The 27067-nt window shown below is 49.0% G+C and overlaps 1 protein-coding gene across 1 annotated transcript; it reads right to left on the bottom strand.

Moving 5' to 3' along the window:
- Nucleotides 1–3107: 3107 nt before the first annotated feature.
- On the bottom strand, nt 3108–27062 carry Tppp (tubulin polymerization promoting protein). Its single transcript, XM_075975693.1, has 4 exons — nt 26951–27062; nt 17127–17444; nt 7658–7811; nt 3108–7390 (listed from the first exon to the last, which is right to left on the bottom strand). Exons 2-4 carry the CDS (start codon nt 17438–17440, stop codon nt 7196–7198), a joined length of 663 nt encoding a protein of 220 aa, XP_075831808.1. The 5' UTR covers nt 17441–17444; nt 26951–27062; the 3' UTR covers nt 3108–7195.
- Between the last annotated feature and the right edge of the window lie 5 nt (nt 27063–27067).

The following is a 27067-nucleotide window of genomic DNA, read 5'->3' on the forward strand; positions in this document are numbered from 1 at the left end:
AGGTTCCTGGAGGGTGGTACCCAGAGAAGGAGCTCTACACCTTCCCACACCTCATCCCACCTCTCTCGTCTCTATCCATTGTAGGGACTTTATAATTGTTAATGTGCTTTCTAAGTTCTGAACTCTGCCTAAGCAAATTAGTTGACTCTAAAAAGGGAGTTAAAAGAACCATAGTTTTTAGCCAGTCAGAAACAGGAAATGTGGACTTGTATAGCATGACTAATAAAAACCCAGAGACTGATATTGGGATTCAAGCTGAAGATCAGAAAAGCAAAGCATCTAAGCCAGTAGAGAGCTCTTGCCTCTATGAAATCTTCAAACTGAAAAGAGAGCAAATTCCTGTCTCATCCTGGCTTATATGCTTCTTTAGTGCTGGGATTAAAGGTGTGCACCACCGCCCGGCCTCTGTGGCTTAGTAGTGTGGTTACTGGGGTTAAAGGTGTGTGCCACCACCGCCTGGCTTGTGGGGCTGACTAGTGTGGCTAGCTTTGCACTCTGATCTTCAGGCAAGCTTTATTTACTAAAACACAAGAAAACTATCACTATAGACTTGTTATGTTCTATTATGTTCTGAAGTTCCAAGGCAGTCATGGCCCTCAACCTGTGAGATCTGATCCTTCTTCCAGGTGAATGATACCTGACTGGATTTGAATTAGAGGATGACTAGCTAATGTCTGCCTTGGAGTTGTTTGCTTGTTAGAGGGCAGAAATTATCTTAAGGTCGCAAAAGTCTTGTTTGTTGACTGCTTGGGGGGGGCATGTTGAGTAATAAATTTTGTTCTTTCTTTTAGGAGTCTGTCTTCCAGAATATTTGGTAGTTTGTCTATTTAGAGTTTTTAGGTGTGTATTCTACCTAGAATGAATTTCTGTGGTTGTTATGGAGGTTAGAGTCTACTGCCATTGCTCTCCAGGGATCTGCACGGTTGCCCTAGCCCCAGGATTCCCTGAAAATACCTACATTTCCACCTCAGCCTTGCCTGGACTGGTACTTTCTTTAGGACACATCCTTTCATCTAATATTCAATATGTCTGCCTGGTTTTGATCCTTTGCATTTCACAGTTAGCTGAGTACTGACTTCTGAATGAGTGAGCATAAGTAAATTCTGTAACAGTATCTGACACTTGGTCAGCACTGTGCATTTTTTGCTGCAATACAGCGACAGGTAACAGTGACTTACAATCCTTGTTCTTGCTTCATCTGGATCTGCAACACTGTGCTGTCACCGTTTTTCTTTAAGGAGAATACACTTATAATCTTTTCATCCCTGACATTTGGTAGGGCTTGCTGGTGAAGTCACTTATGCCTGGACCCTCCTTTGTGTTTATTTTATACCAGTTCTGTATGACTGTTACAAAGTGTGGCAGAGCCTGTTCTCAGCCACAGCCCAACCTCTCCTGAGTTGTTACCGAGTCCCTGAGTTGGGACCATGTTACTAATAGAGGCAACAATGTGTGAGGAACTGGGGTGTGTCCTGGCAGGATCACACACTGGAAGAGCCAGCTGCTGAGCCACTTCAGTGGTTGTCCTAATGGACCTTAGTCTCTGCCTCACAAGGTCAGAAAGAGTCTCCTGCCCAACCCTGCTCTGGCCCAGGTGGATTTTGTGTTCAGAGCAGTGAGTGAGTTTCAAGCCTCGACTTTGAGGCTTTAGGGGGCTTTCAGCTATATTCTGTAGCTCCTAACCCTAAGTCAGGAGTTATATAGTCAGCTGTCTATTCCTGTTTGAATTTTTGTAAGTCCTGTATATCTTTGAATTAATTTATATTGCCTTGGTTTTCAGCTTATTTTTCGTGTAAAACTGGTAATCTTTTATTTGCGTTTTAATAGCTCCAGTATTAGAAGTTGTGCCAATGTGTAGACATGTTGTGACACCTGAGCTTCTAAATAAGACCTCAGTATCTGGGTAAGAGGATAGCCTCTGGCCTTTGGCCCTGCCTCAGCTTTCACACTACAGACATGCTCTTCAAGCCAGCAAACAAGTAGGCCTGGTATTCCCGTCTTCAGTGCGTCACTGATGGTAAACTCTGGAGCTTTCCTTCTGCTGGCTGTCCTTTACGTGTATCTATGTATCTGCTGAACCAGCTTCCCGATGTCACCCATGGCATTATATGTGTTTGGGTTTATTGTTTCATCAGTTTTCCTGTTTCGTATTTCTTTTGTTTTGCTCTATCTGCCATTACATTTTGTTTATTTTTTCTAGTGTGATTTTTTTTTCTGGCTCCAGGATTGTCATTTGTTTTTTTGTTTGTTTTGTGGGTGGGTGGTTTTTCTGGGGGTTTTTTTGTTGTTGTTGTTTGTTTTTGATTTGTTGTTGTGAGGTATGCTCCTTACTGTTTAGGCTTGGCTGGCCTAGAGTTCTGACCTTGAACTCACAGAGATCCTCTTGCCTCTACTTTCTGAGAGCTGGGATTAAAGGTGTACACCACCACCACTCCTGGCCACTCTTAGATTGTTATCTTTTCAGCTAATCAAGGAGCTGGTTAGCACTCTGGACACCTCCATAGTACACAAGAGTTTGTTCACCTTTGGGTTTGGGTTTGATTGTTCCCAAGTTTCTTAATGAGATATGTTTAGTTTCACAAACTATGTGCATAGCTACTGTTAATCTGAAGCCATCTGCCTGCTTATTCTTTGCTCTACTTTATGTCAGACATTTCCTTGGGAATTTATTTATTTGTCTACTGGTAGCAAATTATCACATTTCTCAAAAACCATTTTCCCCCTCTTGAGCAGCAACCTCCTTGGAGTAGCATTTGAGGTTGACCTGAATTCTACTCATGAGCTTGATGATGTGCCTGCGTTTGGAGTGCTGTATTTTGTGATGCAGTTTATGAATAATCACCTTATGTCTGGGCCTCACTTAAGGGCTGCACCAAAGCCAGAGCTGGCCTTGAATCTGGCGGATGGCTGGTCTGTGTCCTTGCAGTCCTGCCTAAGCTAGGAAGCAGAAAACCCCTTGAGAGAGAGTAATATGAGGCTCTTTGCTGAGCTTTGACGCAGGAAAGACTCTAGGCACCTCTGTGTTAGTACCCAAGTATGAAGGTCCTGCTAACCAGAGGATGTGGCAGCTAGTATACACAGCATACACTCCGAGGAAACTAGAAATCCACGTTTTAACACCTTTATTCATCACTTTACCAACTTGACACAATGTTAATAACAGCAAACACAATGAACAAAATGTTGATAGACACAAGCTGTTTAAAGCAGTATGAGCCAGGCCATGATGATATGTCCAACAGGTGACTAGATGCTTGCACTCTATAGCAGGGACAGGAGGGCCATCCTGACCTGACAGACATTCTGAGCAAGTGTGGTTTAGATGTCAGCATAAGTGTCTTTCTGAGTCAGAACACCCATGACATCAACATTACCCATCACACTGATAAAGTGATACACTCCATATTCCTTAACATTAATAAAATAGTGTAAAAATATATATCACATATATATATAAACTTAACTCCCTTTCTTGAAAAAAAACTTAGTACAAACTAGTAGTAGTAGCATATTATTCCTTTCAAGTTTAAGTTGTACAGGCTTCCTTTGTTGTTTGGCTTGGTTTAGTTTAAGAGGTCTTAAGGAAGAGATAATTTAAGCTTCCCAAGATGGCCACACCCCTGAACCGTGAAGTTCAGAATGGTCAGTAGTATATTGGTGAAGAAGAGCAGTTTGGCTCAGTGTTGGGAGGATATTCTGTCTATTGATGTCTTCACAGTACAGCTAAATTGTCACCCTTGCCATACTTAAAAGGTGTTGGCAGGACTTTCCCGTGTGCCCGTGCTGTAGCCAGGGAGTATGCAAGAGAGCGCGCGAGCCAAGCGGGCACACAGGCAGTTTTTCCTGAAAGGGGTCTGTGCCGTGGCATTTGTCTCCATCCTCCCAGCCAGATCTAATGCCAAAGCAGCTACAGAACAGTATGTAGATGCATGGGTACAGTTGCGTGCCAGTAAGACTGTTCATTAAAACAGGCACTGGGGCAGCCCAGGGCAGGCACCGTCCTCTCTGGAAGAGACTGCAGAAAAGCCCATTTCATAGCTATCTCCATCCGTCGTAATGTCCCTATGCCCCTGTGTAAGATAGGATACTGAAAGGTGTAAAAATACTCCAGTATAAATATAGATCTCTCGACAATATTTAAACATGTAATTTGAACTTTGATCTTGGCAAAACATTCCCACTAACTAGTTGCTTATTTTATAGTATTAAATAGAAATAAATAAGTATTCTACTAGAGTCAGTGCTTGCAAGCACCCTCCTGCCTGCCTACCTTCCTTCCCTGACACTTAGATACCGTTTGCATTGTTCTTCCTGCAACCTGTATCTTTCTCCTGAGTGTCACCTGCAACAGAACATCTCTGTCACTCCAACCCATGTCCCTGAGTGTTGCTCCTGACAGAACCTCTCCTTATTTTCTTGCTGTCACAGCTTAAGAGAACCTGTCTTTGTCTCCTGGGTGTCAGCTCACAGCAGAGTATGTCTCTGTCTCCTAGGTCATCTCCTGCTTGTCCTCCTCTGAAAGAACCTGTCCCTGTCTCTTATGTGTCTGTCACCTAATAGCACATGGCTCTGGATCTCAGTTTACATGCTATGCAGTTGTTGGGGTTTTTTTTATTCACAGATAGATACTGAATTCTATTTATCCATGATTAGTAAAAGCTAATTGGTATCGCATAAAACATGCAACAGAGACAAACACCCCACCTGTGTGTTCAAATCAGAAACTGAGGAGAATGCACATCTGTTTTGTGCAGAAGAGTTGGAGTCCGATCAGTTTCTATGTCGAGAGGGTACAGAGATGCCACACAGATTCCATAGACACTTTAAACTGACGATATGGAAACACTAAGTCTTCGTGATCTAATTGTTACTGCCCTTTCCTGGCTAGATGACATCATCTAGAGGGAGGGTGTATTTTCAGAGTTAAACTTAACACTGACTAAAGAAAGGTGCTGTGAGGGAACGGGGTAAGAAGGGACACAATGAAGACCACTTGTCAGGCGTAATTCTACATGGGAGGGCCTAGGACTGTCCTTGGGTTCTGTGTGAGAACAGTGAGAGCCAGCAAGGCAGTGACCCAGTTTTCATTTACAGAGCCCAAGTTGTATTAGAGCAACAGCTCCCATCTCACACTGGTGGAACAACTACCCAGACCCAAATGCATTCTGAAGTCCTTATCTTCTGCTGAGGATTTCACTGGGGTGAGGAGTGGGAACTGAGATGGTAGTTCTGGCCTTCTGCCCAGAACCTTTACGGGCTTGCCACTCTGCGCTGTTCTGTTCAGTGCCGTGCCCAGCACTTGGGCGACGTGTCCTCCATGAGGCTGGACATTTGCGCTGTTTCCTAGGTGCTCCTAGGCAGGCAACCGTGGTCAGTCTGGCATCTCGGCCCTTTGAATAGGAGACTGTGTCTAGGATACACTATGGGGTCAGGAAAACATCTGACCCACTGCATGGTACAGGGACCCTCAAATCTACCCTAGCCTGTCCCTCTACCCTGACCCATATGCAGTCACCTCCTGGTGTGTTTGCATGTGTTCCATTTCACTCAGCTAGGCTGTTCATAGGCAGTAGAAAAGAACAGCCTCAGATCAAGAGACTACCAGCCACGTGGGGACTAGAGGTTCTGGAGAAGGGTATGAGAGGTGCCAGTGTCCTTTTATTTCACCAGACCAGCAAGGCCAGATTACAGAATGGAGGTGCCACTACTTGGTTTTTAATGCCAAGTACTGCAGACTCCCAGAATCTTGGGATGGCATTGACTGCTGGACCATCTCCACCCTCCAATTGTGGCTGTGTTGAGGGCCTTGTGTTTCTTGCTCAGGCAAGTAGGCAGTCTTCCCTCGTGCTGCAGTGAAGGCTTGCTCTCTAGGCCCCAGAGGAGTGAATGATGTAACTGTGTGCTGTGACCATGAGGAAGGCATCTTTGCTGTCTACTTGTGCTGTGTCAAGCCGTGTAAGACGTCCCATCCTCAACAACCACCTGCGCTGGTAGCCATGTCCTGAGACCACTGCGGGTTCTTTCTAAGAACAAGACCACGTAGTTCAGCAAGTTTCATGCAAGGGTGGGGTTGTGTTAATGCAAAGGAACAGTTGTTGTGGAACTGTAATGATGGTAGCACATGCCATTGGGCCTGCATAAGTGGTGCCCTCACACATGGATGAGCTGAGTCATGTGTTCTCTCCTGTGGCAGAAAAAGAACCCCTGGTAGATGCTGCTCGTCTTTTGGGGGAGCTACTTCTGGTGTCCAGTGTCCTGCCTGCGTTTGCACTCAAGAGAAAGGTTAGGAAAACTGAACCGAGAGGTGGCTTCATAGAGCTGAAGATACATACTTTTGAACAAGGCTCAGCATAACTTGCCTTGGCAAAAGCTCCCATCTCAGCCCAGTAGAACAACTACGCAGGCCTGGTCCTGACCAAATGTCTCAGCATCCTGTGTGTCCCAAGCTGGTAATGGGACAGGACAAGGAGAAAGTCATGGCAGCTTCATGTTCTGGATCTCTCTGGATCACTCTTGAGACCAAGCACATAGTCTTATCCTTTCTCAGAACGGCACTGAAAAAACTTCCAGCTTCATGCTCCAAGTCACTCCCCTGGTCACCAGGTGCTTCCTTGTCTCTTGACCACTCTCAGCACAGACTTGGTTGATGAGCACTTATGTGTGTGTGCGTGTCTGTGTGTGTGTGTGTGCACATGTGTACTAATGTGAGCTGTTCCACATACACAATGACACACTTCCCGTGATCAGGAAAGAGGCCTGTTTAGGATTACTCTGTGCACTTGGTTAGTTGCTTAGCTCCTACTGCCCTAGAAGTATCTGGATAAGTCAGTGTGAGTTCTGATGTCTGCTCTGCTCATCCTTATACCTACCAATGCCTCAAACACCCCCTGTTACCTGCAGGTCAAGTGGCCAGTGTGGTATGATCCTGGGAGACAGTTTGGAAATAGCAGTCCACTTCCCAGCTGTGGACAGAGCAGGTATGTTAGGAAAGGACAATGAATCGTGGCCCACACCTGGGGTCTGAGAGAGAAGTGTCAAAGCACCCAACAGGAGGAGGCCTGGGCACTGCCCCCACCATTGCCTAGTGGAGGTGCATTTTGAGTTCTGCCCAGTTGAACATAGGAATGTAATGAAGTGCAATGGGTTTCAGTCCTGTGCCTGGCACCTGCAGTGTCCAGAGCTTCGGCCTGCAAGGCTACTTGCCCCCCTGCACCTTCTGGTCATAGGTGCCTGCATGCTTGTAGCCAGGCACATAACCTGACTCATCCACCAGGTCCACGCGGCCAGCTTTGCCCTTGCCCTTTCCCGATTGGTCAAAGCGCTCTTTGTGGGAGCCTGTGAACTTGGTTGTGTCTGTGAGCCGTGACACCGTAGGTGAGGACACAGCTTTCTGAAAGAGAACAGAAGAGGGTGTTAGTACACACCAAGTGAGGGAGCTGGGTAAAAATTGCCACATTTCAGTGGGAGGTGACATGGGCTGTAGAAGGAGCTGGCAAGGGTGTGACTCTACTGGGCCACATGTCCAGACAAGGGATCACCTCTCCTGGCTCCAGGTTAGCCCCAGACTTATAGGGCTAACAGGTATATGGGGCCATGGTTTCCCCAAAGGCAGATGCAATCATGAGTGCTCAGCCCCACCCGTGCCTTGCTCCCTCACCGTGACACCAGAGATGACTGGCGCTCGTCCTTCAATGAGCCGGTGCACCTCACGCACAGCCTCCTCGCTGCTCTTATCCTTGAACCGCTTCTTGGCCAGCTCCTCCAGCGCCTCCTGGAATTGCTCGAAGGTGATGGTCCTGCAGGACTTCCCTCTGTGGGTAACAGACCTTATAAGTCCTCAGGCAGCAGCCCTCTGGGACCAATCCCGCATGTATACCACCCCTGATCCCTACTGGTCACAACCAAAAGTCACCAGCAACTGCCAACAGCCTGGAAAAAATAAGGAAGCATATTCTTTAAACTTGCCAAGTTTCGGGGCTTTTATGTCTGTTCCACCGTGGTCTCTCCTGGGTGGGAGAGCAGAGGGAAAACCAGGAAAAGTGATCCCCTTATCTCTTCCAGAGACCCTAACCAGTCAAAGAGCAGGAGGGAGCCCAGGCCTAAACCTGGGTCAGAAGTGGCCCGTGGGGCCTAAGGCCAAGGGTATCATAGTAGGGCATGCTTAGGAGGGGCCATAAGACCTGTGCTGAGCAGTGTGGGCAGCCTGGTCAGCAGGATGACTCGCCTGGAGCCCTCACCCACCCTCTACACCCGGCCACCAGGGAGCGTCTCAGATAGCCTGTCATTTCACAGACTCCTCCCTGCAAAGGCTATTCAGGAAGTATTTTAAAAAGTTATTTGTAGTAACTTTAAAGCATTTTCAACTTGGCATTCACCTGCAACTAATCCAAATTAGTGAAGTTTCAATGTTTTGACATAAACGAGCCACAGATGTGCAGGTCCTGCACGATGCTGTGGAGTTTTAATCAAATGGCCCGAGATAAGCTACCTCCTATGGCCAGGCAGGCCACTGAAGCTAACTAGAGCTAAGAGCTGGCAAAACCCCAGTGGGGCTTTTATGGCTGACCATCGTATAGGATCCAGAGCAGCCAAGTGAGGTTAAGAAAACAAAAAGCAGGAGGCCTGAGACTACACTATTCCAAGGCGCCTGACAAAGCCGCATGGAGACAGTATGAGAGATACTAAGGTCTGAGACGTACAGATCAGTGCACCTCCAGTCCAGAAACACCCACACCGCCTAACTGGAACAAGGTCAAGGAGAAAAGGACTATTAAAAAAAAAACAAATATGTCTGCAAAATAAACCAACTAGGACCCACAGCTCACACCACATGCAGAGTGTACTCGGAGCATGACCCCAGAGCCAACTTCTTCAAGTATATCTGATATATAACCTGGGTGACCTTAGGGTGGGCAAGGTTTTCTTAGAAATGATGCTAAGCCATCATGTTCAATAATAGAAAACGGCTAACTGGATTTCAGAGTATTGAGAGCCATGTTCTTTGAAATGACATTAAGATAAATACCAGAGCTGCAAACACACAAAAAACTTGGGAAATACAGATTTTAAAGGGAGCTTGTATCTGAAATATGCGAAGAGCTTAACAGTAAGAAAAGAAAATTTCAAGCAGGCCAAGTATTTGAACCAGACACCTCACCAAAGAAAACCCATTGATGGGCAACCATCACACAGGAAGTCAGCATGGGAACAGCAGAAGTAATGAGAGAAACTGAATGCTACATGCCAAGAGGAATGACCATGAGCCAGTCTTTGTGTGTTTGGGGGGTGGGGAGGGGGAGCTGCTTCAAGAGAAACAAAGATTTAAGCTCATGTTAAACCCATTTGTGAACATTATACAGATTTTCTTCAGTCATTCAAACTGGAAAACCACCCAAATGTCCTTTAGCAGTGGCCTGATAAAGCATTCTGTGGACAGCATTGGGAGGACACAGCAGTGACAACACAAAGTGGACCCTGGTGGCGGGGCTAAGGAACAGACATGAAAATACTACGCTTGCCACACAGCCTGAATTTTTACTGGTCATAGAAGAGTCTCACACTTTGCTCTGGTCCTGAACACACTGGGCATTCTAACCAAACGACGAGGAGAGCTGAGCCAGCGTCCTTAGAGAAATGCACAGAATCCCATGCTGTCGGCTACCCATACTCAGGAGATTGGGGAAGCCACTGAGGCATTGCACTTGGATCCAAGATACAACACAATGGGGCCTCAGTAGATGCCTGTGCCTTCGAGGGTGGGTTCCAGTCCTTCAGTGCTCTCAGTCCCAACACTAACCAGCTACCTTTGCAATACTTGGTGATTCAGGGCACTTGACCAGTTGGCCTCACAGTCCAGTGGTGCCTGGAGCTGACAGCTTTTCCCTCTCTACTAGGACTTTAGGGGTGTGTGTTGATCTAAGGCCCCTCAGGGCTGCTCTGTTTGTCCTGAGAAGTCAAAGGAACTCTTGTCTCCTATTCCCAACCCTTCCTGGGCTGACATGAGGATGCCAGGCCTAAAGGCCAGCCTGGCAACCTGCTGCTGGGGCACACAGCCCTTTCTGGGCAGCCTCAGCACCAGGCACTACCAGCATGAGTCACTGGGGGATGGGGCAACTGGAGGGACTCTTCCATCACAGGCCACATTCAGATAGAGCTGGATGCTTGCTCCACTGGTACCAAGAATGCCTTTCTGGCCTGTGTCCCCACAAGTCTAACTGTGTTGTTGGGGAGAGTGGGTCCTGTCTTGGTGCCCAGTTCACAGAGAACTCTTCCCAGGAGACCCAGGCACTTCTTGAAGCAGAATTCCCAACTAGCTCTGGGAAGACAATGTTCATTTATTCCTCACGATGTGAAAATCTCTGCAGGTTTCTCTTAAACAGTGAGCCTATATCTAGAGCTCCCAGGACTGAGGGCTCTTCCTAGGGTTTGGCCTTTCCTGCTTTGACTCCCAGCCTGTCTGAAGCTGGCCTACAAGAGGGTGTCTGCTCAAATGTTGCCCCCATATATGTAGGGAACTTTCTCAGTCCCTTGGGAATCCTGGAACCTAAATAGGGGGTCAAGACCCAGCATCAGACAGCAGAGCCCTCTGAAAAAGGTCTATTCCTCTGTGGCAAATATCATAGACACAACCACTCCGCACCTCAGCTTGGGACTTTCACAGAGCCCCTTGTCCAGTCTGTTCATCACCTTTGTGAAGGAGGCTTGAATAATAACTCTTATAACTCCAGTTACACTCAAGTAACAAAACTTGTAATTGGCGAAACAGTGGGGCACACAGGACCAGATAGGGATGCCTGAGTTCTTAGTTCCTGCAGTTTATAGATAGATACCATGCAGGCAGAAAAGGTGCTTCTGAAGAGTGGAAAGATAGACCCTCTCTATACATGTGGTCTGAGTGCAATTGAAGTATCTGGAAGGGACCCCTGGGTGATGAGGACCATCTAGGCCTTGCAAGGATGTTTCCTCATAGGAACCCCTTCTGGGGGCTTTCTGTAGGAACAACACAGGAGCTGACCTGAGCCTGCTGCACCGCAGAGCAGCCCCGGCTGCCATGAGCCTTGAGTTGCCTGTTGCTACCAGTGTCTCTGACTCGTTAGATCTAGTGTTCAAGGGAGGAGCAGAAATCTGGTCATTCTCCTCAGGTACCTTTATCAGGTCTCTCCCTTGCCCACTGACGACCCATCTACCTCAAGACACAGTCCTGGGCTCTATGCCAAAGACAATGCTGATGTTGAAAGTTTGGGCCTGTCAGTTCCCTGTACCCTCAGCAGGTCACTGGACTCAAGAAATCCCATGGGAGCAGGCGATGTGCTCTCTGCCTAGAGGGGCCTAGATGCCAGTCAGCCACAGGGACTCTGCCTGGTTCAGGAAATCAGAGGCCAAGCAGCAACACATCTGTGGCAATGCTCTGGGCATATTCCATGTCTGCACTTGCCCAGAGGGGGCATCTGTGACCTGCAGCATTGCCACTTCCTTCTTTTGGGAACAAATCATCTTTAAAGCCCCCTCTCACTTGTCTCTTTGTGTTTTCCGAGGGGCTGGAGGTTATGGGATAAACATTCTCCAGGTGACCCCAAATGAGCACCACATCTGCCCACCCCCACCCCTCACGGCTCTGACCTAGTTTGTGTAGGGATAAGTCATGAGGATAGGTGTTCCTGCAGTTGTTCAGACAGCTTTTGGGTATTCATTCTCTTACATGTCCTTCATGCACTGGCCAGCCGACTTCCAAGGCAAGGTGGAGGAGCTCAGGTGCAGGAAGCTGCCTCTCATCACAACAGATACATCTGATTTTTTTTTCAAATATTTTATTTATTTATTATGTATACAATGTTCTGTCTGTGTGTATGCCTGCCGGCCAGAAGAGGACACCAGACCTCATTACAGATGGCTGTGAGCCACCATATGGTTGCTGGGAATTGAACTCAGGACCTCTGGAAGAGCAGGCAATGCTCTTAACCACTGAGCCATCTCTCCAGCCCGATACATCTGATCTTGCCTGGTTACTTCAGAATCACCAGAGCAGATGAAGCCTTGACCACAAAGCCACAGGGACCACTAACTCAATGACTTTCAGGCAAAAAAAACCCTCTACATGTCCTGTCTATCCCCCAACCAGAGGTCAGAACCCTGAGTTCCCCACAAGCATCTAAGGGCTCACTCTGCACTGCCATGTGTAGCCACTAGAGGGCCATGCAGAAGTAAGAATAGTCTCCAGACACTGGGACACCTGAAGACTAGGAGGCCTGCAGGATCTTGCTCCATTCAAGGCCTGCAGGGTCAGGCCACTTTCCCCTAGATCACGTGACTGTTAATCTTACCCAAGACCCAGGAAATAGAGCCTGAAGGAGGAGCTCCAGGAACATGTGTGCCACAGGTGAATGGAACTGGGTGGGTCCCACAGTCAGAAACAGAGGCTGCCTCCAGGGGTTCTCACTTGTTTAGGGTCCTTGACACCTGGATTTCTGTGATGTTTGAGTGGGTACAGATAGAGTCCTGTCCTTTCCGTGGGTTTCCGAAACTCTCGTTAGGACTCTCTTCAGGGTCCTAGGGCTTGTTAGGAGTAATGGGATACACTAGCCTAGGTGGGTGCTATGCTGAACCTCTTCAGCAGCATACAGATGTCAGAAGAATCCCAGCAGGCCTCGCTGACTAGCTGTGGCATGTAAGGAAGACCAAGTCGTTCATATACTTAGCAGTGGCTGACAAATCCTCAAGCTAGACAAATCCAGACCCTGCTTTCTACAAGTAGGGACTGGCTTTGCTGCCTTCTGACCTATATCTAGACATAATGGACACCCAGCCCTGACACCCCAGCCAAGTTACTTTCTGACTCTGCATAGTATTGGCAGGAATCCGTGCATTTACTCTGGAGGGTGCCCAGCACCCAATCCAGGCCCTGGAATGCCAAAGATTTCTGGGCTTCCTCATCTGGTAGTACGTTGGTCAAAGTAAGGAGGCAGTAGGTAAGCCCAGCACAACCCTAAGGTTCCTGCACGTTTTCTTCCACCAGCATATACAGGTACACACCAGACACTCTGGAACACAGACCCATTATAGACAGCCACACAGAGATACGATCCCTAGGGCCCCCAGGCGTCCCCCAAGCTTCACCCACTGGCTTTGCTTTGGTGTCAGGTCTCCATTAACCGTATGGAGTCTGGCCGTGCTGAGCCTTTTGCAGGATGGAGAGTCTAGGTTTAACAGTAGTCCACAATAAAAGTTGGTATAGAGCTTCGAGAAATTTGTTTAAAATTTAACACATAGTAACATCAAAACAAACAAGCGCTGCCATGGTGACAAGGACCTAAACAAAGACTGCAGATACCCCAGCTGGCGCCACGCCTGCAGAGCCATGGCAACCTGCCCCAAAACAGAAATAGTTGAACTTTTTTCTCTCAAGTCCTGTCAGAGTCAGCAACTTCCTGGAGGTACCTAAGCAATTTCCTCCCAGGCCCCAAACTCCCATAGGAGGCAAAGGCCTCTGCAGCTGCCATTGCCGTCCCTCAAGGGACCACAAACACCCAGCTTTCATAATGCCAACAGTGCCACCACAGCCACAATTTCTTGGAAATCTCAATCCCAGAGTTCCCCAGTCCTTCTTGTGGATCCCTCTCAGTAATCTCCCACCACCCTGGTATTCAGGATACTGTACCCCTATACTTGAGGACAACATGAGTCTGAATCTTCTGTTCCTTAAGAATAGAGATACCCCAAGTGGGACATAGGTCATAGAGAACCTCAACAGAGTCCAGGTTCTGAGAGGGAAGGAGAATTCAAAGATGGTTTAGGTGAAGGAATGGCAGCCTCTAGGGTCTCAAGGATCCAGGTGTGAAGGCAAAAGGAACATCAGAGTTTCTGGGCCTCTAGTGCAGGATCCTTACCTGGGCTTTCCCAGCCACCCAGCTGGACCTGCCCCAGTATGTGCTCATAGTGTTAGCAAGCACACCTAGTGTTAGAATATACAGCATGTATAGCTTGTCTGCCTAGACTAGCATAGTCTTGGGATTTCTCGGGGCTTCTGCATGGACTTGCTCTCCAGGACCTTGACTTGTAAGGCAGGAACCTGCCAAGGTTCCCAGGCATCCCAGAGTCTACAGAATGGCTGTCCTAGAGTCTGAGCATCTGAAGGTCTGCAGTCTGGGAACAAGCATTCCCTTCACATGGCTCACTCCTATGAGTCTAGTGCCCTCCCCACCCACATAGCAGGAAGGGCATGTGGAGCTGGAGTTCTCAGTCCTCTGACCCACATCATTCAAAGGACTCATAACCACATATTACCACCCACTGGGAGGCTGTAGAAACCCAAGTTCTACATGGGGTAGGGAAACATATAAAGACACACAACAGCTGGAAGGTAGCCTCCTTCAGAAGAAACTGGAGAAGCTGACTAACTTCTGGGCAGGTTACTTCTTCCTGTCTTCCAACAACACCTTCTAGAAGCGCCCTCACAGACACAAGTCTCTGGGTCTCCCTGTTCTTGGGTTAGTTCTTGATTATTCTGTACCCTGGGTTTACTGAGGACATGGTGCCATAAGGGGCCTGTCTAAGGAGAAGAGCAGGAACAGTTCACTGGCCTTACTGGCACACCCTGCATGCTCCCAGTATAGGAACAGCTTCCAGGGGTTCTGGAAAGCTCAGGGTTGGGCCACCTGCTGGTGGAGAAGGAACACAAGGAGAGATAAGGTGAGGAGCTGTCCAAGTTCATTTGCCAGCTTAGACAAGGTGGTGAGGTCATAAAACAATCAGCTTTAACTGTATGCACATGCTAGACACAGCTAACCTAGGTTTTCTAGGTCTCAGTGTTGCGGGACCCATCTATTGGCCTAGCATGAGCTCTTAGCACCAGGATGAGAGAACTGGCTGTATCAGAGGCTCTAGGGCTAATCATTTTTGCAGCCTGGGTCAGTGCCCCTCACTCACGGCTGGCCAGCCTACCAAAGCACCTCTGTTTACTAGGACCCACCTGCCTGTCCCTGCCTGGAACTGTCCAGTTGAACCCATAAGGCCAGTTTCTCTGAGGAGGCTGCACATCCCCAGGGGACAGGTAGGACAGGTCATGTGACCAGCACAGTGAGCTCTACCAAGCCTGGGAAAGTCCCCCACAGACAAGGCCCATGATGGGTGTCAGTACCCAAACTCAGGGGCAGTCACTTTGGTGAAGTTTAGAGGGTCTCAGGGACTATAAACATCAAGATCTCTGGGTCATCTATGCAGCAGCAGCAGCAGTATGGAGGTCCTTCAAGCTGACAGACATCTTGCTGCATGCATGTGCTTGTCTACACTCTGTAAACTCCTCATGGCTCCCATCTCCAATGACTATGTTGTTCTATTTAGGGACTCAGGGAAAAGAGCCATCTCCTGACGCTTTATCTTGGGCCCTTCCCATAAAAGCAATGGAATGAATACAATATGTTCAGTAGACCCTCTTCTGTAAGGGTCACACAGCATTGCACACAGATGAAGCTGAGGAGAAAGAAGGGTTAAGAAACCCAAGGACCATAGTCTAGAAGTACATAGGACTCTTGGCCAAGTGCCTCCCAGATAGAGAAGCTGGTGCCAGTATTATTGCAATGGAACCCAGCCAGAAAAAAAAAAGTGCTTTTGCAGTGAGCATCAGGGTAAAGTGATCACAACTGAGCTACTAGCCGTAATTTTTTCCTCAAAGCCTAACCCACAATAATTGAACTTCAGGCCAAAGTAGGTCTAAGACATCACAGGAACAGGACCTGAGATGGATGGGAAAAGGGTCTAGGGGTAACTAGGGTACACACAGCATCTGCTTTCAGAGGTCAAAGCTCCATGGAAAGTCTTTTCTCCAGCTTTTCACTGGGTTTGGAAGCCACGGGGAGACAGAGCAAGAATGGACCAGCTCTGATTTCTCTTCAGAGCCCCCTAGGGTCAGTGGGGGTCTGGAAGAGGGTCAGGATGCAGAGCCCCTGGGGATACATTTCTCAGGCTTTCTCAGCCTTTGAATGGTTCTACAACCATTCACACCTAAGATTCTCCACACACTCTCGTGTACTTTGTACAATAGGAAGTTCTCTAGGGAGCATGGGGTCGAGATTTTCTTGCTTTGCAGAATCTCAAACTCCTAGTTGATATCAGCATTGGGATGGGTGGAGACATCCAGGCTCTGGCTCAGTAATCTCCACAGAGTCCCTTCCTAGGTGCTGTCAGGACTTTGAAATTCCTGACTCGGCATTCCTTCATCTCTCTCAACCAGCATCTGGAGGAAGGCTTCATCTGGAACAGGAAGATGTCAATATCCCCAACCCCTGGTTATGGTACCCTGTATCTGGTAATCTGGCTTACTTCACCTCTTCCCATTGGGACACATGCTAAATCCCTCCACAATTCCTGGCATGAGATACTTGCTGGAGTTCTCAGGAAGAGGTCATCTGCCAGGGCACCTCTTCCTTTCTCCTCTAGGCTGAGTACACAAAGTACAACCCAGGGCGCAGGGAAGACTTTCTATACCTAGAGAACACCAACAATGACCAGAAACCACAGTGATGAAGACCACATCACCCACCCAAAGCCAGGGGAGGGAGTAATGCCCAGCTGGTACCACCCACAGAGATCAACCACAGGACTCGACAGCGCACTGATGTTTGACAACGCAGGAACGAATGGCTGCTCTCTGATCCCTATCACTTTGTCTGCGTGTATCAGCATTTCTTAAGAGCAAAATGAACAGAGATGGACAAAGAGCTGAAAGAGCGTGTCACGAGCCACGACCATATCCTGGAAACTAGGCTAAACAGGCCTGGCCCCCACACCTACTAACTTCATAGACTCAGCCAACGGCGGCTGGGTCTCTGTTCACCTGAGCAATAGCTCACTAACCTGAGTATTGGTTAGAGTTAATTAAATTTTCTCAAGGCTAGAAGCCTCCACTCTGGCTACATCCAAGGCCAACAGACTGAGGCTAGGACCATAGCTCAGGACATGGCCAGGGAGTTCCAAGGCACGTAGGGCCAGTGTACTCCTCAGACTGTCCCAAACACTACAGGCTCTGTACCCACTTCTTAGCTTCAAGCCTCCAGAATCTGCAAGCAAGATACTTCACAGACTCTCACCGCTACTGATAGGAGCTGTGCCACCTAAGCCCGCACGACACTTACTTGATCTTGCTGAAGACAATGTCCACATCCGTGACAGTCACATTCTTCCCATCGATCACGTGGCAGTCCTTGCACAGTTTGGACCAGTTCTTGCCATGCATCTCCTTCCCCGTCGCTCTGGTGTCCCCGTGTACCGCAAACCGCCGGAAGGCCTCCTCCAGGGCACTGAGCTCAGGGGCTGCAGCCGCCCCTTCGCTGGCACCCTCTGACTCCAGTGACAGCCTCTTGGCAGTCTTCTCCCTGGCTGGGTCTCCTGGGGACTTGGGTGGTGTCTTGTTGGCAGCTTTGGCAGGCTTGGCCTTGCTGTCAGCCATGTTGCTAGGGAAGAAGAAGAAGAAAAGGGTCATTCTGCTTCTCACAGCCCATCTGTGTTCCTGGTCCTAGCTGCAGTATGTGGTACCAGGCAACAAGATATGGCAAGAGCTGAAAAGCACCCTCTCTGGGGGTTGGGACCCCTCTGAGCTGGATGCCCAGCAGTGTTGACCCAGCTGTAGGACCTGGCACTGACCCTGCCACCCTGACACATGCACACTCTAGGCAAAGGAGACAGGGTCTGACTCAGCAAATATGGGTTCTGCTTAGGGTCTATAAAATGATGCCACCCTGAGGATCCAGGACAGTGCTGATGCCATGCTCACTGTCCCTCAAATCTGAGTCTTCTGAGCAGAACTGAGCCATGCTTTGGGGTGGCAAATGACCCTGGACCTGCTCTGGGATCCTAGAACATGTGGTTGACCCTTGGGCTCAGAGGAGGGAACCCATAAAGAAGCCTGAAGTATAGTCAGAGTCTTTGGGTGTTGTGGGCTGTTGACTCCCAAGACAGGCAGACATCCCTGAGGACTAAGAAGACTGAGAAGGTGATGCTACCTCCCAGCAAGACTCGGGAGCACAAGGATATGCAGTGATCCCAACGTGGCCGCTGTTGTTCCAGCAAGGGCAGGCACATGCCTTTTCCAGCTTGAGGAGCAGGGGTGTTGAGCTCCCAGTTAGCGTCTCTGGGAACTGAATGCTTAACGGCTCAATGCAACTCCTGGTACCGGCACATACTCCATAGAGGGTCAGTGACGAAGCTGAAACGTGCAGGCCCTGTCCAGACTGGAGATTTCAATGCCAATGTGGCCAAGGCATATCTTCACCACTAAGGGATGTGAAATGTGGCCCCTGCTGAACTCTCGATGGTATGAGTTGCATAAACATCCAGAATAACACAGATGACAGTCAGCCACAAAGCCAGATCCCCTTCTTGCTCACCCCTGTTGAAAATGGTAATAAAAGTATAACGGAAAAATTCAGCCTTTTTAATGAGAGCCTCTTCTTTTTTTTTTGTTTGTTTGTTTGTTTTTTGTTTTTTCAAGACAGGGTTTCTCTGTGGCTTTGGAGCCTGTCCCAGAACTAGCTCTGTAGACCAGGCTGGTCTCGAACTCACAGAGATCCGCCTGCCTCTGCCTCCCGAGTGCTGGGATTAAAGGCGTGTGCCACCTTGGCCGGCTGAGAGCCTCTTCTTAAGGCACTCCAATTCACCCAAAAATGGAGCTTCATGGTGGTGGTGGGGGTGCAGAAGAGGGCAGATGAGGACAGCAGGATTAAATCAGAAGCTGTAGCCGAGTTGAAGCTCAGGAGTTCCTTCATCCCCACTAGACATGACTCATCGTGAATCAACTCCATGCACCTGATAGGTTATCTGAGCTTCTGTCCCAGGCTTCACAGGATACTGAAACACGAGAGGGGCTCTGCCCTTCTGAGGACTGCAGGACACTAAAGCAAGCAACGGATTCAAATCAAGCAAAGGAACTGCGAGCAAACCAGCAGCAGGGTAAAGGCACATTAGGACAGCGAGGGCATGTGTCTCACACTGATGCGGCCAGTCCTCACCAGCCTGGTGCCAACTGGGTTCTGTCTAGGTTCCTACAGCACACTGGCCCCGCAAGATAGTGAATAGGACCCAGGGCAGGGATGGTCCTCACTTTGCAGTCCACCACTGTTCATCTGCTGTAGTATAAAGGCTTCTGGGTAGGACTCATCCCTAGGGATTTCAGAGGGAGCTCAGAGAGCTTTTTAGTTGTTGTGACACTCTAGGAAGATTATGATCATCACTCAGGAGTCAGGGCAGCAGCTCAGACAGAAAGATACCTGCACAAATCAATGGGAGACTGAAGTAACAACATCCAAGTTGCTTCTCGTCTGGAAAGCAAAACTTGCCTAAACTCAGCCCTGGGATAAGTCAGCCTGGAGTGTTTTTGGACCATGTGGCAGAGCAGCTGACATCTATGGCTTCACCGAGTAGCGGACAGCATGGCCACACTATTTTAAAGCCCCGGTGCCAAGATTTTTCAGCAGTATCAGCCCAGCATGAGCTACCACCACTACGTAGCAACCAAGAGGCACCAGCAATACATTTGCACAAAGGATAGGCTGAAACAGGAGTTGAGACCCTTCCCTGGGTGGTGCTCAGAATGCACCTTGGGGGCTGCAATTAGGCCTCCAAACTCTGCCTCCATCTTTGCTTTGCTTTACCCTGAACATGTATTACCTGCATAGCATAGCACAAAAAAAAAAAGGGTTTTTAAAAGTAAAAGTAACAGTGGGTTAGGTCCTAACTGTGGCTATCCAAAGACAAATAGACTATTATTGGGCTGCTGCTCTATCAGAGTGGACTGTAAGGACACAGGGCTCTTATCCACGGGCTGTCTTTCTAGTGTGACCTGCTCCATTAGCTCTCGATGGCAGCGGTGAGAAAAAACTGAATCTGAAGAGAATCAAGGCCTCACCCAAGGCATCCTGGAATATGGAGGCCTACAGGATTAATTCTCCCGTAGTGTTGTAGGATGGTCAGGTGCAGTGTTTCCCCACCTCCGTTCAAAGACTGGCCTTCTGGTTTTCCTGCCCCACAGCATCTGAGAAAAACTTAAAACTTAAAGAGACCTTAGTGTGTCCCAGCATGTCCCTACGATTTCCACCGGGGAAGTTAGGCCATTTAGAAGATGTTCCAAAAAGGCACCAACTCTCAGGTATACTCTGCACTTCCAAGGTATGAGTCCTATACCTCGAGTATGTATCCAGAGGCTATATCTTATAACCCTTTCCTGATAGCCTATGATTCATTGTCTTTTAGCCAGGAGGGATATACCCCAAACTTCATCCTAACCCTTTCCTGATAGCCTACGATTCATCGTCTCTCAGCCAGGAGGGATATACCCCAAACTTCATCCTACCAGTATGCGCCCCTTCCTGGACCAGTCTCCTCCACCAGTGATTTCCTGGGGAACCAAGAGAGTAGGTGTGGTGGAGGAGAACAGGGGCACCAGCTGGTGACCCAGCAATGACGGCTTATGTTCCCTGAGGGGTCAGGAGGACAGGAGATGGTAACTTATCCACCCCAGCACTGAGTGCAGGGACAGACTATGTTACCAGATTTACATCTTCAGACCAGGCCTGAGGAGGGCAGGGGAGGCCAGCTAGAGGTAGAATTACAGTTCTTCAATGGGAGGGCACATGGACAGATGCCAGAGACAGGATTTTCTGCAAACCCTGAGGACCCTTTAACTCAGGCAGGGTTTCTTGCATCCCATATACCCCAAGTCTTCCTTGCCAAGGAAGCCCACAGGAAATCAACTGGACCTCATTTTTCAGAACGAAAAACTTGTACACATAACCTCCACCATCAAAAAAGAAAGAAAAACCTAAAGGTGACAAAGGAGAGACTTTGTTGCCAAGAATCAACTGCTACAACCTCAGGGCACAGCCCCATTACAGGAGAAATGGAATGAGGGGACCAGAAAATTGACTATAAGCAGGAAAAAGAATCTATTACTACAACTAGATTCCTACAACCAGGACAAGGTGCCCATGAGCAGAGACGGTATCCATGAATGTGATGAGTGTCGATGAATAAGACCCACGCCACTCAATCCCTGACCACCAGATGAGCCATTCTCAGTCCCATGGGCCTCATCAGCAAAAGTGAGGCCAGGGACAGCCAATTAGAAAGACAAGAGAAGTCTGTCTAAGATGAGAAGAAATGGACAGTCCACTTGGAACTCACTTCCTCCCCCTCACTACATCCCACCAACGCCGGAGTCCTGTGGGACCCCATATTAGAACAGGGTGAGGCTGACCGTGTGGGATCTGGACACATCCAACCAGCCCTATGTGTCTGAGGATGGGGCACAGGCAGCCTTCCCTGTACAAGCTCTGTACTTCAGAGTGTACTTATACACAACACATCCTTTGATAGTTGTTTGTTTCACTAATAATACAGCCATACACCCTGCTCCTCGTTGGGATTCTCCATGTGAGTGGCCTCTTTTATCAGTGGAGACTGCCATCCCGTGAAAAGTGAGCTCCCACAAAGTGGGCATTTTCTGAATGTGAATCTCCTACAGGCACACAGAGGCAATACCAGAAGCACAATCTATCAGGAGACCCAGCCTTATCACCCTTGTCACCCGAGCCTTATCTACACAGTTCATCCAGAAGCCTACAGCCCAGGGTATGACTAGGGCTGACCAGGATGATACGGTCTCAGAACAGTCACTAGGACTGGAGTCCCAAGGCCAGGCTGCTGCCTACAGGGTGACTTGAGAACCAAATTCTCACTGTTTCTAGGTCAAACGGAACACAATTCTCCTGGGTGTTATAGGGAAAGGGGAGCCCAGTATCCATATCCACTCATTTCCTATATTCCAGGCCTGAGCTGGACTACAGGTAGAGCAGGACTACATGTCCCAGAAAACCCCATACTTAAGCTAGGGGAATCCTGGGCAAGGAGACTAGGAACCCAAGGAAGGTAGGAAACTGAGGAAAGTCCTAGATCCCTCTACACGCCCATGTCCTTCTTTGTATTCACCATTGAATGCAACAGAAATAAACCCAGAACTCCCCAAAGCCACTGGCTGCTCTGCCCAGCTGCCCAGCGTCCCTACCTTCCTGCAATTCACAGGCCTTCCTTACAATGTAGTCCTGACTGCGCCTCGGTAGGGAATACAAGGATACAGCCCACTTTCAGGAGTGACCATTTGAACTTCTGGTTTACAGTTCTAAAATAAGAGAATGAGGACAGCCACCAGTAAAGGTTGGGGGGGGGTCACAGAAATACCTTCTAAGATGATGAATGCAACAAGCCCCGTCACTAAACGGAAGCCTAAGACTGAGCGTGTAGAAGAACCATGAGACATTCTGGAGTGTCAGTGACTCCTTCAGGTTGTCCCCACTGTCCAGCCAGGGCTCTCGATGGTTATAGAGATGTGAGTGGAGATAAGAGGGTGGTCGCTCCTACTTATCTAACATTTAGTATGAGCTCCAGGCTCTGGACAGCTGTCTAAGGCCAGCAGAGAGTACTGAAATCAAATCCCATCATGCATCGTCTGATCAAACACCATTTCTAAACCAGCCTCCAAAATATGTCCAATACAGCATTCTACATGAATCCATATGAATAAAAAAATCAAGATCCATGTTCTGGGATTGAGCTACATGATCACTCCTTCGAGTGCCCACCTCTCACAGTGACACGCCAGGGTCTGCCACCATGCTCCCTTTAGACGCTCCATGGGCGGGTCCTGAGGATGCTAACGAACCTGTAAACGACTGGTTCCTAACTCAGCATCAACACAGCTTCATGAACACCAATGTACATGAGCACTATCAAGTTGTACACCACACATCTGAGCATTGTCCTTGGATAGTGAGGGAGGCTGTGTAGACTGGCCAGGGGGTGCAGCTGACCTGGAGCCAGGCAGCTACCTACCAGGGGATGACCAGTAGTCCCTCAAAACGTGTATCTTCACCTTAACACCAGGACTTCTGTATGGGACCGGGTTTGAAAATAGGATTTTGACGGGGAGTCAACCTAGATTGTCCACACTTGGGAGGTAAATTGTACGCCAATTCCCCCTGTAGGTCAGAAACCAGATAGTGCCGTGTCTGCATGTATCCCTCCAAAAGTACGAGAGCTTTGGAGAATGGATTAAATCAGGGTCCTGGTCTCTCATGAGTGGAGTAAGACCTCTCAAGAGGGCTGTAAGGAATTGGCTGAGGCTTTTCTACCATGTGATGACATAGGGCTTGACCTCTCTTCTGGAGTATGCTCCAAGAAGGCACTATCTTAGAAGAAGCCACCCTTATCAAACCGTGACCCTGCAGCGCCTTGATTCTAGACTTCAGCCCCCAGAACTATGAGAAATACATTTGTGTTCTGTATAAATTCTCCATCCTTGGTATTTTGTTAGAGTAGCATAAGTAGACGAGAGAGAGAGAGAGAGAGAGAGAGAGAGAGAGAGAGAGAGAGAGAGAGTGTGTGTTACGGGAAGATCTCCAGACTGTAAGAGTGTCAAGGCATAAGGCCAGAAATGGCTGAGTAACCTGAAGTTGAGGGCAAGAAGGACCTGCCAGAACCAGGGCAGGAACACAGTTTACCTGGAGTATTGAACTTCCGGCATGCAGAACTGCAGAAGAATGGGTTTATGTCATGTTATATCACTCAATGTCACTGTCATCACATAGCTTCTAAGCTCTGACCAAATGGGGAAACAGAACTCTAAGACATGCAGAGGCCCCATGAGTGCAAAGCCACAGGACGAAGGCAGAGGGTCAGACGGGGCTACAAGAGGGGGTACACAGACAGGTAAACAAAGATGTAGAATAAACACATGTCACATCCACAGGGAGCTTGAGGAAGCTAAGCTCCTGTGTCTATCTACTACTGTCCAGAGCCAGATACTCTTGGGTAGGGAAGACTTGACACAGAACATACAGAACACACTCCCAAAAGGAAAAACAAAAAGATTCTAAATAGCACCAGACTGGAGTTAACTTCTGGTTATCAACAAGTATTAAGAGACTAAAAGGGCAAAGCTCAAATAAGGAAAGATTCTTCTTCTATACAACAAACACTGAGTTGTCCAATATATAAAAAAGCTTCTATAGTCAATTAGAATAAAAGGAGATTACTCAACAGAACAAGACAGTCCAGGGGAGAGCCAGAGAACACAAGAAATGCCAAGCTTCATTAGTATAATCAGGAAAGTGCAGACACGACCCCAAACCAGAAACCGGGCACACCTTGCAAGGTGAGAACATTTAAGACTGACCTAGGCAGTTGGTGGTGGGATGTGAAACACAGAGCACCACATGTGGAGGGTAGCTGGTGGGACACCCTATAAAGCAGCACCCCCAGCTCACTATATCTGAAGGGGCTCATAATCTGAAGCCCAACAACTTCAGTTCTTCCGGAGCCTTTCAGTTTGTAGAAGAGTCCAAGGCATCTATATCCTTGATCTCCCAACAGGGAAGCAACCAAAGACAGCTGACAGAAGAGGCTCAGAGAGCAGGAAACTAGAGCCATGGGTGAATCTGCTTAGGTGAACACTAGTTAAAAGAAGACAGCTCAATAGAACCGTAGCTATATGATTTCATATGTGTAAAGGTCAAAAAACACAGGCAGGAGCTAAGATAGCGCGCAGGGATATATGTTCATGAGGTGAAACTAATAAGACCCTTCCACTCCCACACCTTCTACCACGGGGCAAAGGGCAATGGGAATGACTGCCAGGAGGAAACTGAAATTACAGCACTGAAGCAGGGTCCCTGTGGGAGGGACCTTGAGGGGGCAGCCATCTGGCAGAGCTCACTAAGCCTGGCAGGTGGGAGAGGAACTTGGGATACGATTCGTGAACTTAAAGACTAAAGAAAGCCTTACATTTGGGCATCTAGACAGGACACCACAGCTCACAGCTGTGAATTACATCACTGTACAGTTAAGAGAGATAATAGACCCAAATGGTTTCGTTCATCATCAGGAAGTTGCATTCTGTCCATGCACTTTACCCTGATAACAGTAAGCCATCTGTGGGTCACAGAAACCATATCCTCTGGGACCCAAGCAGGACTGTTTCTGGGATTGGCACAGGACACCAGGAGGAGGCTTCCCCAGTGCTGCAGAGGGAAGACGAGGCATAGAGCTGAAGGCGCTGTGGGATGGTACTGTAGGTCCTCCGTGGGGCTGCCCTAGATAGGAAATGCCCTAAGTAAATGATGGCATTGATAAAGGATGTCACAAGGAGATTCCCGTGGGTCATGGATGTGGCCATGGGTGGTGGCTGACATGGGTGAGGTTGCTTTGATGGGGGGGGGTGTTGTAGGTAGTGGGATGCTTTGGACAAGGGAAGTCCTGGCCATAAATAGAGGATGCTAAGGTTGAAACACTGACTCTTCTATATGAGGAAGCCGATACTACCAGCAGTAGGAGACCCCACCAGGGTGGTAGGGGCTGGCCACCATGTCTGAACCCAGCCTGTGGCTGAGCAGCTCCAACCCTTCCTAAATGCCAAACGCCATCATAAACCCAGGACACGCACAGGACCGATTACCAGGACAGCAGAGCCTTTCCAACGCCTTAAGAAGTGGGAAGCTCCATTCTCCTGCATGGGTGGGCGAGTGGGGAGGGCTGGACAAGGCTGCAAGGTCCCTTTCCCTGGCAGAACTGAAATCACACCTCCTACAGGCTCCTCCTTCAGTTGCGGGCTATAAATAGGCCAGCAGACACTGCTGAAGAAACCAGTTTTCATTCTCTGTGGAACCCAGCAGAGTTGTTTTCAGGGCCCAGAAATTTCCAGAAAAATCAGGAGATTTCTCACAAGCCTCCACCCCCTCATGGGTGATTTCAATTTTCTTAAATGAAAATTTCTAATGTTTATAAAAACTTCCAAAACCTTAGGTGATAGTTAAAATAGCTATATTCCACAACCTCAAGGAATGGAAACGGTGGACCCAAGGATTAAGCTGCGCACATTACCCTCACTTTGCCCTCGGTAAAGACAAAGATTTTCAATGCGTCACTTGAATTAGGGCACCTTCCCTAAGGGTGGGTCCCTGTTGCAATCACGAGCTTTTCTGAATAGAGGAGTCCTTTAGAGACACTAGGCTCAGATTGTGCCCCTCCCCCTCGCCAGTCCTCAGGGGTCACGTGATGGGAGAGGGGCTGGCACGCGAGCACAAACAGCAGCCCGCCGCCAGAGAACCCAGCCGAAAGCTAATCAAGCTGCCCCTCAACTCCCCATCCATTGCTCCAGTCCTGGAGAGCTCACACCGCCTATTCAGGCCAACTACGCGGCCAAGAGAGGCCAGATAGACAAATGGGCGCTGGGCCAAACGCCATCATAAACCCAGGACACGCGCAGGACCGATTACCAGGACAGCAGAGCCTGTCCAACGCTGTGCCACAAAGGGCCACTCGTCTTCCTCACCTAGTTCCAGGCCTCGTTTACATAACCGAAACCACCGAGGAAGGCTCGGGTCCTCCCTCTCCCGCACTCAAACATGGGTGTTCAAGATGCGACCCTGACAGAACCCTCGCCATCTCGATTGCGACATTACAGGTTCGCAAGAAGGGTGGAGGAGCGAATGGGCTCTGTCACCTGCAGGACATAACGCGGGCTCAGGATTCGAGACCCGTGAACGCCCAGGCAGCTCCTGCTCCCAGATGCGAGGATCAGGGCAGTGGCTTCTCTTTACACCGTTTCCCACCAGGTTCCACGGGCAGCGACCTGAGGCCCGGTGAGGCCTAGCACCTGGGTCTGGTGGGGAACAGTGGGGTGCTTTCAGTCCACCGTATTAAGTGGCGACGCAATGCGCTTGGCTCAGTGTAAAGGCATACCCATTCTTGACACCACTGCTCGAGGTCTCCAGGAACCACCGCTCCAGCAGTGGGAGCTGATCGCGCCGCTGCAGAGAGTGGCAAGTGACCAGCCTCACAGACCGGAGGCGCCCTGAGCCTAGGGCCCCGGACCCGAGCCTCGGACCACGGACAGCGCCCAGCGCTAGCTTACCTCTAAGACGAGTCCACTGGTGCGCCTCCGCGACGAGACTTGCGCCCGGGGCGCTGAGCTCTCCGAGCCGCCAGCCCGGGCCCCGCCCTCCAGCCCTGCCCATGCGCCCCTCCTCCT

Source organism: Microtus pennsylvanicus, chromosome 6, assembly GCF_037038515.1.
Source record: "Microtus pennsylvanicus isolate mMicPen1 chromosome 6, mMicPen1.hap1, whole genome shotgun sequence".
NCBI lineage: Eukaryota > Metazoa > Chordata > Mammalia > Rodentia > Cricetidae > Microtus > Microtus pennsylvanicus.

Excerpts from the sequence above, each read along its gene's own strand:
- Tppp (XM_075975693.1), bottom strand. The coding sequence starts at position 17,440 with ATGGCTGACAGCAAGGCCAAGCCTGCCAAAGCTGCCAACAAGACACCA. Across the intron at positions 7,812-17,126 it reads ATTGTCTTCAGCAAGATCAA|AGGGAAGTCCTGCAGGACCA; the intron begins GTAAGTGTCGTG and ends TGTTACCCACAG. Across the intron at positions 7,391-7,657 it reads CAGTCATCTCTGGTGTCACG|AAAGCTGTGTCCTCACCTAC; the intron begins GTGAGGGAGCAA and ends GTTCTCTTTCAG.